General features: G+C 41.7%; 3 protein-coding genes across 3 annotated transcripts; 2 read left to right on the top strand and 1 right to left on the bottom strand.

Moving 5' to 3' along the window:
* Positions 1-809: 809 nt before the first annotated feature.
* Positions 810-3,990, top strand: N7529_007926 (uncharacterized protein; the record flags this gene model as incomplete). Its single annotated transcript, XM_057243453.1, has 4 exons — positions 810-2,192; positions 2,356-3,476; positions 3,548-3,660; positions 3,728-3,990. 4 exons carry the CDS (start codon positions 810-812, stop codon positions 3,988-3,990), a joined length of 2,880 nt encoding a protein of 959 aa, XP_057094991.1.
* A 543-nt stretch (positions 3,991-4,533) lies between these two features.
* On the bottom strand, positions 4,534-6,347 carry N7529_007925 (uncharacterized protein; the record flags this gene model as incomplete). Its single annotated transcript, XM_057243452.1, has 2 exons — positions 4,534-6,035; positions 6,089-6,347. 2 exons carry the CDS (start codon positions 6,345-6,347, stop codon positions 4,534-4,536), a joined length of 1,761 nt encoding a protein of 586 aa, XP_057094990.1.
* Positions 6,348-6,891: 544 nt separating this feature from the next.
* On the top strand, positions 6,892-7,670 carry N7529_007924 (GPALPP motifs-containing protein 1; the record flags this gene model as incomplete). The annotated part of the gene is made up of 2 exons (XM_057243451.1): positions 6,892-7,416; positions 7,479-7,670. The coding sequence occupies 2 exons, from the start codon at positions 6,892-6,894 to the stop codon at positions 7,668-7,670; spliced, it is 717 nt and encodes a 238-aa protein (XP_057094989.1).
* Positions 7,671-11,924: the final 4,254 nt, after the last annotated feature.

Below are 11,924 nucleotides of genomic sequence, written 5' to 3'. Positions count from 1 at the left end.
ATGTAAACAAGTGGACTGACCGAAAGGCGGAAGCGATAGGTGAACGTTTCGAGGGTTTGAGGAGAGAAATACAGAGAGTATGGAGAATATAAAAATGTGTGAGAAAAGGAAGAATATGAAGAATATGAAGAGAACACGATGTGAAGTCTAAAGATGAAGAGAGAAAGAGTTGAAGTTGATGCCTAGTAATTAATAAGGTGTACGGAGTAATCGGGGGTACTTCAGGGGTACATCGTCCTAGTTCAGATCGTTTCAATTCCTTAACAGTTCAACAAATCCAAAAATCATAGAAATAGTTTCTGAAATTCAATGAAGAATTGACTAAATTAGAAATGGCAATAGATTATAGAGTGACAGTATAATAAATTGATATATCATACTCTAAATTGATGTTATTCAAATAATAATAATAAATTCAAGTATAGAGAATGAAGCTACACCTAGGTACATATAGTTACCTATGTAATTTCAAGATCGTAAGTACTTGATAAGTACCTTTCTCCTAACAACTCATTGATCTGGACTCTCTCTGGGCTCTTTTCCTTCAGAGCCTCTCTCACCGGCGGGTGGGGAGAACTTGAACTCGATTTTTTTTTTCTTCTCGAGATAATATATTTATATATTTATATACATTTTTAACATTTTGCTTTGTTTTCTTCTATTCCCTTTTCTTTTCTTTTCCTCTAACACTATTGTCTTACTGGACCACCTCGATCTCTCAGACGGATCACAATTAGGCGGTGCGACCCAAGTTATGCAATAGTCTCCTTCATACCTGCATTTTTCTTCTTTCTCTCACAGACCCAGTCATGGGACCTCAACCCGATCTCAGTTCCAGCCGGAATGCCAACGCATCATTCGTCAATGATTCAGCCACTTCTTCCCCGGGTTTTCAAAGCCCTGCCGATACTCCATCCTTGGAAAAGTCCAATGCCCTAGACCAACCTACTGAGGATATCCTGCCTAGAGATCGACAGCAGAAGACCGCAACCTATGACTATGCCTATGAGAAATCCATGAGTCACGCCGAGGCGAGACTTTTCTATCAGCATCATCAGTTGGCTGCACGAAACAGCGATACCTTGCCTTCGAGTCCCGTGGCAGCTGCCCGCTCCGATCCCCAACCCGAAGAAGCCCTCGATCTCCCAGATCCGATGAATGCCCAAACTCAGGTCACCGGCGAGGGATTCATGGTCTCAGAGTCTGATCCCGCGATGCTACACCTACAGTCTGAAGAGCAAGATCCCGCGTCTCACTACCTTGAAGAAGACCAAGAGGCGGCAAGCAGCTCTGCCCAGAACCAGGCGGCACTTTTGGGCGCGGTCCATGGGCAGGGTCCATACCAGGCAGCTTCGGAGGGCCTACAGAGTACCGGGCTGGGGATCGGTCAGGCTCAGGTCGCCAGTGGCTTTACTTCGAATAATGCTGCTGTGACTTCGGAGTTGAGCGCCATCTACCGCAAGATCAAAAATTTGCTTGACCGCCGAAATCAGTATATGGAATTGTCATTGCAGCGACCTGGGAATGATCCCAGGGACCAACCGGATTGGGACATCTACCCTCCTCCCCCAGAGCCAGCGTGGGATGATGGCAAAGAATATCAGCCGGGAAATGCTGGCGGTCCATCCGATCTCAACGGGAAGAAGAGAAAGATGGGCCAAGATATCGGGGAGGACTTCGATATGGAAGAATTGATGCCTCTCCCCGGAGAATCATCTTGGACGTATAGACTGGACGGCAACAGTGTCTACCAGGTCTTTGAATCAGACCCAACCGCCGATGAGCAGAAACCCATTGTCCAGATCCCTTCTCTGCGTGATTTCTATATGGACTTGGACGCCGTTGTGGATGTTTCGACAGATGGACCTGCCAAAAGTTTTGCGTTCAAGCGTCTTTCGTACTTGGAAGGCAAGTTCCAACTATACACCCTATTGAATGAATATCAGGAGATGGCGGACAGTAAGAAGGTCCCTCACAGAGACTTCTACAATGTTCGTAAAGTGGATACTCACGTTCACCATTCTGCTTGCATGAATCAGAAACATCTGCTGCGTTTCATCAAGAGCAAGATGAGAAAGTCACCGGATGAGGTTGTCCTGTTCCGTGATGGAAAACATCTGACCTTGAGAGAGGTCTTTGAAAGCATTAATCTGACTGCTTATGACCTGAGTATCGATACATTGGATATGCATGTAAGTGCCTTGTCATACCCCTGGCCTGTTTGTTCCTCTCAATTGTAGACCAAACATATGGACTTCTTGGTCTTTGAACCGGGCTGCCTCTTCGGCCTTCCTCTTCGGCCACTTTCTGGGGCATCTGGATCAAAAAGGTGGCTTTTTCTGACAGATTTTGCAGGCACACACGGACTCATTCCATCGTTTTGACAAATTCAATCTGAAGTACAACCCTGTTGGAGAGTCCCGATTGCGTGAAATCTTTCTCAAAACCGACAATTACATCAAGGGCCGTTACTTGGCAGAGATCACCAAAGAGGTGATTTCCGATTTGGAATCCAGCAAATACCAGATGGTAGAATGGCGCATCTCGATCTACGGTCGTTCCCTGCAAGAATGGGACAAGCTTGCAGCTTGGGTGGTTGACAACAAACTCTTCTCGCCTAACGTTCGTTGGCTCATTCAAGTGCCTCGTCTCTACGATGTGTATAAGGCCAGCGGCATGATGGAGAACTACGAGCAAGTCATTACCAATGTCTTCCAACCACTGTTCGAGGTGACGAAGGATCCTTCCAGCCACCCGAAACTTCACATATTCCTCCAGCGTGTGGTCGGATTCGACAGTGTGGACGACGAGAGCAAGCCCGAGCGCCGGCTGTACAGAAAGTATCCTATCCCCCGTGAATGGAGCACTAAACAGAACCCGCCATACACTTACTGGCTGTACTTCATGTTTGCCAATATCGCTTCTCTCAACAATTGGCGCAAACGCCGAGGATTCAATACGTTTGTTCTTCGACCCCATTGCGGAGAGGCAGGTGACCCAGACCATTTGGCTGTTGGTTTTCTCTGCTGCCACAGTATCAGTCACGGGATTCTGCTGCGCAAGGTTCCTCTTTTGCAATACCTTTACTATCTGGACCAGATAGGCATTGCCATGTCACCTCTCAGTAACAATGCACTGTTCCTGACATATGACAAGAACCCGTGTGCTAGCTTCTTCAAGCGAGGACTCAATGTGTCTTTGTCCACCGATGATCCTTTGCAGTTCGCTTTCACCAAAGAACCTCTCATTGAAGAATACTCCGTCGCAGCCCAGATCTACAAGTTCAGCGCGGTCGACATGTGTGAACTCGCCAAACATTCCGTCGATCAGAGTGGATTCGAGCACTCCTTGAAGGCTCGATGGCTCGGCTCGGACTGTTCCCTCCCAGGTGTCTCTGGCAACAATGTTGCAAAGAGTAATGTTCCAGATATCCGCGAGGCCTTCCGATATGAAACTTTGCTTGGAGAATTGTCCCTGTGAGTAGATATTCTGCAGAGTTCCCGGTTCATGAGCCCAAGAACTGGCACTAATCATATCACCATCGCAGAATCGAGCAATATTCCGAAAGCAATGGTTCCGAAGAGCAAAAGGCTTCAGGCCCAATTTCAGTTCCTGCGAACCAAACGCTTGGCAAGCCCGGGGACAAGGTGCCTTCAAACGGTAAATTTGCTTCAAGACCTTGATTTAGCTGTTTGCAGTGCACTGACTTTTAATATCTCGTTGCTAGATCATTCCTCACCTAATTCCAAACCTGAGCTCCCTACAGATGGCTCACACGGTGAGATTGCGGGTATGACACAAGTTCCTACTTCCCCGTCGACTCCGTCGACTCTTTTAGCTCGATCTCCTCGTGTCGCCGCGGGTGAGTTCTCATCTCCCAGTAACAATGCTCTTGGAACCGGTGTTGGGGGAGCGGCCGGTCTTCCAGAGCAGAAGATCTTTCCAGGTATCGTTCATGAGAGGGCTCGAAAAGGGAATATGCATCAATAAACTATGCAAACTTGGGTCATTTCTGTTTGAGCACGGTTGTTTCTCTCTCTTTCTTTTTATTTTGCGGATTCCATGACTTGACATTTCCTGGTCTGAAACAAACTTATATCAAATTTATTCCACTGCAACGAATGTACAGTATAGTTAGCTGCTGTATATTCGCGTTCGGAAGGAGATTAGGAAGAATCTCCAAAGAACCTCAAAAAGCCCCGCAAGGACCTGTAGAAATAAGTATCATTACTAGGGGTATTGAAGAATGTCGCCAGACATTCTAGCCAGTATGTATGAATGGTTGAGAAAGAGGATTTTGATGCTACTTGGTATAACTTGAATTACACCCATTCTCAATCGAATCGCAACAGTATATCTACCAGCCAATGCCACACTGCTCATGTGTCATACTCACATTCTGAACAAAGGGAACGTCACAAATGCCAGGCCAAATCTCGATTAGAAAAATTTCAATATGCAACAAGTCATGTTAATCATCAGCTAGAAACGAATGCACGCTATTCGAGAATACGATACAGGGTCAGTCGAAATTCAAATTCCCCAACTGCCTTTACGCTCTGGCAGTCCCCAGCTGTCAAGGTTGGTTTCATCTTCAGCCATACCTGGCTCTTGTCGAGCCCATTCCTGAATATAGAGGCGGAGGGCTTTCCAACGAGCACATGCATCGGCAATTTTATCATTTTCCGGTGCAACAACGTAGCCCTTGGCATCGGTGTTCAAATCATCACGACGAAGATCTTCAACGGAGATGCCAGATATTCGACTGAGCTCGTGGTCGTAGTACTGCGCAATGCACGGGTACCCCAATGACAGGTAATTGTAGATCTGTGTCACGAACCCATCATGAAACTCAGACTCAATGACCTTCTGGAGGATTGGGCTTGTGGGTTTTCGAAGGCCATTGTTCCCCGGGGACGCTGCAAGACGATCCAAATGGGTGTGTGACGGTGACGGACTAAGTCCCTTGCTGGAACCCATTGAATCAATGCGAGGCATAGGGGTTTTGATACCGGGGAAAAGGCCATGGACCTGCCGCGGCCGATCCTCGTCTTTGGAACAAGTACCCATCCACAAACCAGTGCCCTTTGAACCATCATGACAGGGAGCTGCGCACCACAGACCGTCACAGCCGGTGCACAGCTCTTGCGCACCATGAGACAGGATATCCATGTTAGAATGTTCACATATGGTTCCTTCTGGTGACAGGCTTTGGGGTATGACAATGTCGTTTCCAAGCATCGGCGGGCTGCGGCCATTCTTCTTATGCTCTGGAGGCAAACCTGGTTGTCCAGAAGTGATCATGGCCCGGAGTCTCATTTCAGCCTCCTCTTTGTGATGACGCATGTATTCAAGCTCCCAGGACAAATCTGCCGAAGATTGTCGTCGAGACTTGACATGATGATATTTCAAGGGGGATACATCCTCTTCAGAATCTCGGTCATAATCAATGCCAAAATGATCAACAGGCTCATACACCTGTTCATTAGGAAAAGCAGCCAAGGTTTGATCTTTCAACTGCATCTGCGCGGACCGGGCAGCAATTGAGAGCAGATATTCTGAGAGCTCCTTGTCGCAGCTTTCAAGGGGTAGCTTGGTATCGTCTTCATACTTAGTTGCTTTCCCGGACGACCCAGGCAGTGAAGTGCATTCCGAGTGCGATCTGGAGTCATCCGACTCTTCGCTGCTATTAGAGGGAATTGATGGGAGTTCAGGGATTCGAAATGAGTGTCTGCGGGCCTGTTGTTGACGCAGAAGACTGGAATATGAGAATTTCGATTCAGATGACGGATGGTTGTCCGGCCAGTGACTAGTGCCTTTGTTGATGTCTGTGAAAGTGGCGGAATGTCCCACGGCATTGTGCCGCTGTGAAAGTCGAATCAATTGTCCTCTTCGAACTGAGCGGGTATCGGTTTCTATGAGGTCGGGTTTGAATCGTCTCGGTGCCGGCGATGTCTTGGTATGAGACGAGGAGTTCTGCTCTTGGACTTCGGAGGCAGAATAGGCCCTTCTATTGCTGGTCTTGGTCGTTTCGACTGGTTGCGGTAAAAACCTTCTGATAGGTCGATATTCATCCTTCAAAGCTTGCTCTTGACTGTGGCAATCTGCTCCGGGGGTGGAGCTTGTGTCTTAGAGCTTCTCGACGAGGTTTCCACTGGTTGGACCAGAAATTTTCGAGGTTCCCGTGGTGCTTCACTTGCAGATCCAGTATCATTTGAGGGCCTGGATTGAGATTCGCGAGTGGATAAATCTGGGGATGATCTAGTGTGGGTAGATCTGCAGACCTCTATTGCGTCTGGTGTGTCCACCCCAGGTTTCCAGCAAACTTCTGGAGGGTGGTGTCCCATTATACTCACAACTCAGCACAGCCCTTAACCATTCCTTTGATATCAGCGTGGTTGGGAGAAAAGCATTATGCACTTGGTCTTATCGCTTTGTTTAGGAGGATCATGCGGGGTCGAAAGAGCGGTCTCGGTGCTGAACAGAAGAGTGAAACCTATCCAGAAGCCAATTCATTTCACCATTCAGAGCATCCCAGTCCAAGAGGAGTTGTACTTACAAGTCTGTATACCCGGTGAGGGTTTTTGGTCGGAAAGGCGTTGAGCTTGGCATACGACAGTTGGGGGAATGTGACAACCTGTATTTATTTGTTTTATAAATTACCTGTAGTACCTATACCTGAGTCTTAATACATTAATCAATGATACGATTGGTCCTGAAAACTTTGGATGACATCAATCTTGTAATACATTACCATACTTATACCTAGGTACACCGCATCCCGCATCCCACGATAGAAATCTGCGATAAGATAAGGAAATGTCGACAATATCCACACTAGCCATCGGATTTCTCTTCTCATTTCCCTTGTCTCACCTGTCTCACCTCAAAATGGTATTCAAAGATAAGCGGAAGTTTGACGATGAAGCTCAAAATACCAGTTCAACACCGAAGCAAAGGAAGGTGATTGGACCTTCTCTCCCTCCTACAGCTCCGACAGCAGACGCAACAGATAGCAGCGAGAGCGATGACGATTTCGGCCCAAGTCTGCCTCCTTCCGATCTCTTGTCGGGCTCTAATGGGCCTGAAGCCGAAGCTTCTGGTGTAATTGAAGGGCCTAGTGTGACTGAAACGGCGGAAAAGGAGAACCAACGTGATCAATGGATGTTACAACCTCCAACCCAATCCGACTGGGCTTCCAAGATCGACCCCACGCAACTACGGAGTCGCAAGTTCAATACAGGAAAGTCAGCGACTGCAACCAAGAAGATGGACTCATCCTGGGTTGAGACCCCAGAAGAGCGAATGAGGCGCCTACAGGATGCAGTGATGGGCATCGGCGCCTCAAAGAATCAAGCTCGGGGTGAGGTGGTATCCAATACAAAGTCAAAGGAAGACCAGATTAGACGATACAATGTAAGTTTTGCGTTTTCTATTGTTCTGTCTTTGTTTTTTCTAAGCCTGTATTTCTCTTCTAGGAAAAGAATAGGACAGTCAAACTGGGAAGCTCTGAGCAGGCTCAAAAAGAAGATGACGATCCTAGTGCACGGGCATTTGACCGGGAGAAGGATATGGCTGTTTCTGGCAAAATCTCTAGTGCACAGCGCCGGGAGATGGTAAAGAAAGCTGCGGATTATGATACACGTTTTACAAAGGGGAACTTCTTATAGCCAAGTATCAATTTACGGTAGTCAGGCTAGAAAAAGAATTGACTATTTTGGACATATCAAATTCTGTTGTGCTTGACTATGATTTTATTCAGCTTGAATAAGGTATATTAACGATTTGAAAACATTTCCATATAGATTTTACAATCAATGGGTCAGCATTTATAGTCTATTATCACTGCAATATCAATTTCTATCTAGCAGGACATAAGACATACTTATCAGGGTAGTTGTAGTTATTTCATACCATATAAAGATATTGCTAGTATGAGGGGTTATGCGGAGGATAAGGAAATAGGGAAGAAGTAAGAAGAATAAATGAATAGAAATAGTGTAGGAATGAAATATTGCAAGACGAGAGATATTAATAATTTTTCATAGAAGAAAAGTTCTGTGTAGTGATATAAAAGTCATGGTTTTATTCCTAACGGTATTTTCACCCTTCTAGAATTTTAAAATAATGATAACCAATTCAATCACTATGTTCAAAATCCCCTAAAGAGCATAAACATTACCTTTCTTTATCACTTTTCTGCATCAGTTCTTTCGAGTTTTCTCTACTGATTTACCTTGTTATGACCTCCCTGGGCCTTACATACCTTATAGACTCGGACACGAGTCCGATGCCGAGCTAGAGATCATTCCGGAGACCTAGCCCTCTCCTACTTCGCCTGCGCGTGCCGAGCCGAGTCCGCATGCACCACCACCACCACCACTAGTCAGATTGCCGGAGTCCACATAGCCGACAATCGTACTTGGGGAGCAGGCCGTGCTCGCGGTCGTAGACGTAGACGGGCCGGGGACAGGGAGATAGTGATGGTGGAAATAGTGGCGAAGGGCTCGAGGGTGCTGATGGTTTATGAAGAAATGGGGGTTATAAAAGTCGTGTATAAATAAATGAAAGGCATTATTATTGCAGGAACAAGCATGAAATTGTGATTAGAAAGGTGTGTTCTTGACTATGTAAACTAGAACTCAAACTGTTACGAGCCAAGTCTTGATGAAAAAGAGTGCATTCAACTAGAATACTAAACATGGGGAAAGAAAGGAAGAAAGAAGAAGAAAGAAACAACACGGCTGGAACAATTAAGGTAGTGATGCCTGAGGCATCCAATCAAACAATGTAAAACACGAACTACGAAAGGCGGTTCCGGATCATTGACCCTGAATTCTTCGTGACACAAACCTCCAAAAATAAACCTAGCAGAATATATTAATGCTTAACAAACAATGCAAAATCAGGCGTTAATATTACCAAAGCGGGTAAGGGGTGTCCCTATACTATTCCCCTGAAAATAGAACATTATAAATTATAACTTAATATAGCAGGTGTTATTGTAAGACCCCGTTACGAGGGTCTTGGGACTTAGGTGGATTCGGGCAATAGAATGGAGAAAGCAGTAGACAGGTTCAATGCTGAACTAATCGCTGGAGTCCAAGACTCCAGCCTCTGAACTGTTTATATACAAATGTGGGGTCATGTGAGGTCATGAGCCCTCGCATTGTGGGTCTCAGCCCAGGGTCCAGTTCGCACCTGCGAACTGGCCATCTCGCAGTCTATGTGAGACTGCGAGATATATATCGTCAGACCTGCTTAGTACTTGGGTCCTGACAGTTATATACCAAAAAGTTAATTCATTAATCTTAGATTATCCTTAAAACAAAGATAATATATGCATTATAAACGAAACGTAAATCTCTGCTCATATTAATTAATATAATTTACAATTTGTCTAATGGATTTCAAAAATTATAACAAGATTTAATGCTATCTTAAAAAAATCTCTACTGTAAGGGAAACTAAGGCTCTAGACTTAATTACCAAATAAGGAATACTCTTAATGGCACAGTAACCAAAAAGACCACTTATGACAACCTGATCGGTTGTCATACCAGAGTTTCCATTACGTTACGTCCTACCCAAGGGGTCACTTGACCCGGTATCCGAGATATACTATCGTGTGGATTTTCCATTGCATCTACAGAAAGTTATATTACTATCCTAAAACTCTATGAGTGTAATAATAAAAAACATTATAATCTTCTTATCTGTTGTCATGTGAGAGAAAGGTAAAATACCGTTAGGAATCATTTTGTTATCACTTTTAATATCTTTAGAATTAGTGAAAATTAATCTTAAAATTCTTCTTTTTTACAAAGTTCAAAATGTCTCTTATCTTCTTTATATTTTGTTCCTACACTGTGTTCTATCAACTATCCTTCGTATTTCCTATGCGCTGAATAACATCTAACAAATATATTTTGAAGTAAAAATAGTCACTATTTACTTACCTCTTGAATTTAATTATAACGGTCTTTTTAGACCATATAATAGAAGACAGATAGATCAACGAAACTGCTAAGTACTTTTGCTAACCTTTAGCCTTTTCCTAGTATGGCTTTACCTAGTTGGTTTTGACAAGACTATATAGGACGAGGGGTAACTGATCCGACTATATAACGGGGAAGTTCTGTTTACAAAAAGGATTCGGACTTAGTGTTACTAATGAGGATGATCTATAGGCCCTTAATAACTTTATCTAGGGGTATAAGATAACTTCGAAAAGCTAAAACATAAAAAGATAGAAAGGAAATTTTTAATATTATTTGTTTCGAATCTTTGAAAATATACATATGATTGATTACCTTAAAAAGGACAAAAAAATCTATATTATTAATTCAATGAATGAAACTATAATTATTAGTAGATTTACTAATAATAATGATATAACGAAAGAAGAAGGGGTCTAAGTAAATATCCCGTTGCTCTAACTCTTTATACCTTAATTAATAGTATTACGCGCTTTATATACACTGATCTATGATAATAATGATTAGATATATATAGATTTTGAAATCATTATAAAGACAGATATATTGAATAAGATATTTACTACTTAGTACAAACTAATTAAAGCTTTATTTAAGAGCTTATTTCTTAAAGGCGTACTAATAAAACGCCCCCGGACCTATAGAGCTTACTAAGTGCCTTTTATAGTTACTAATTCCTAAGGAATTATAAAATCCTTTAAAACCCTTATATCAAGACTAATCAAGATCTTATTGAAAGCCGTATACTTCTTTCCCGAACTATCTTAGGTAACTTGAATATTACTCTTTATCTCAAGATATTAGAACAAAACTTAGAACTAAACTAGTAAATTTTGATTACTAGATCTTTATGAATCTATTAAAAAGATAAAAGATAAGGCTTATATATATACTCTAATCTTAAATAATAGAATATATATAGCTCCTTAATAAGATTAAAGAATTAGAAGTCTTAGAAAATGATATTCTGCCTAAATACAAGGCTTATTAGGATATTTTCGAATATAAAAAAAATAAGGACTTTACTTTAAAATCAAATAATAGATTATAGAATCAATCTTAAAGAAAGGACTAAAATATTATTTAACATTATCTATTTACTGTTTGGTAAGGAATTTAAAGGGTTACAGAATTATGGATAAAAAATGGGCTTTAGAATCTATAATAGCTATTTTAAATGTATAATTAATTAAAAATAAATTAAATAAATTACGGAATACCTTCGTGATTTTCTAAAGTCATATATATAATACACTTAATAGACTAAACGCTATTATTTATGTAATATATCTAAATAATATTTTAGTGTTTATCCTTAGCTAAAAGAGTTATTTAGAGATATTATACTTTATATTTAAATACCTTAGAAAAGCTAAGCTTTATATTAAATAATTTAAATATGTATTCTATTGCAATGAGTCAGAGGTTCTCAGGTTTATTATAAATAAAGAAAGTATAAAAATAAATAAAAGTAAAATAAAAGTCATTTAGAGTTAAGAAGAACTTATTATATACTATAATCTAGAGGTATTTCTAAGGTTCTATAACTTTTATTAATATTTTATAAAGGCTATTTATGGATTATATAGCTCTTTATCAATATTAAAGGATAGTAAGAATAATTAGAAATCTAAAAGTTTTAAAGTTGATTACATTAAAAAGATAGTAAATTAAACACTGAAAAGAGCCTTTTTGTTAGTAAGTCTATTAAGATACTCTAATCTAAAAACCCTAATTTGATGAGAAATAGATATATTAAAAAAAGGTATAGCTCTAATTATAAAGTACGCTTAAATAGCGTTATTAAGCACGATGCTCTAGTTATCAAAGATAGTTACGAAAATCTCTAGGATTTATATGAAAAGCTTTGAGAATATTAGTAAAAAGCTAGTAAATTATAGAAAAATTACTATTCATCAAACGCCT

The sequence above is a fragment of the Penicillium soppii genome, assembly GCF_028829465.1.
Source record: "Penicillium soppii strain IBT 18220 chromosome Unknown utg000006l, whole genome shotgun sequence".
NCBI lineage: Eukaryota > Fungi > Ascomycota > Eurotiomycetes > Eurotiales > Aspergillaceae > Penicillium > Penicillium soppii.
This window is presented reverse-complemented; position numbering and strand designations above follow the sequence as displayed.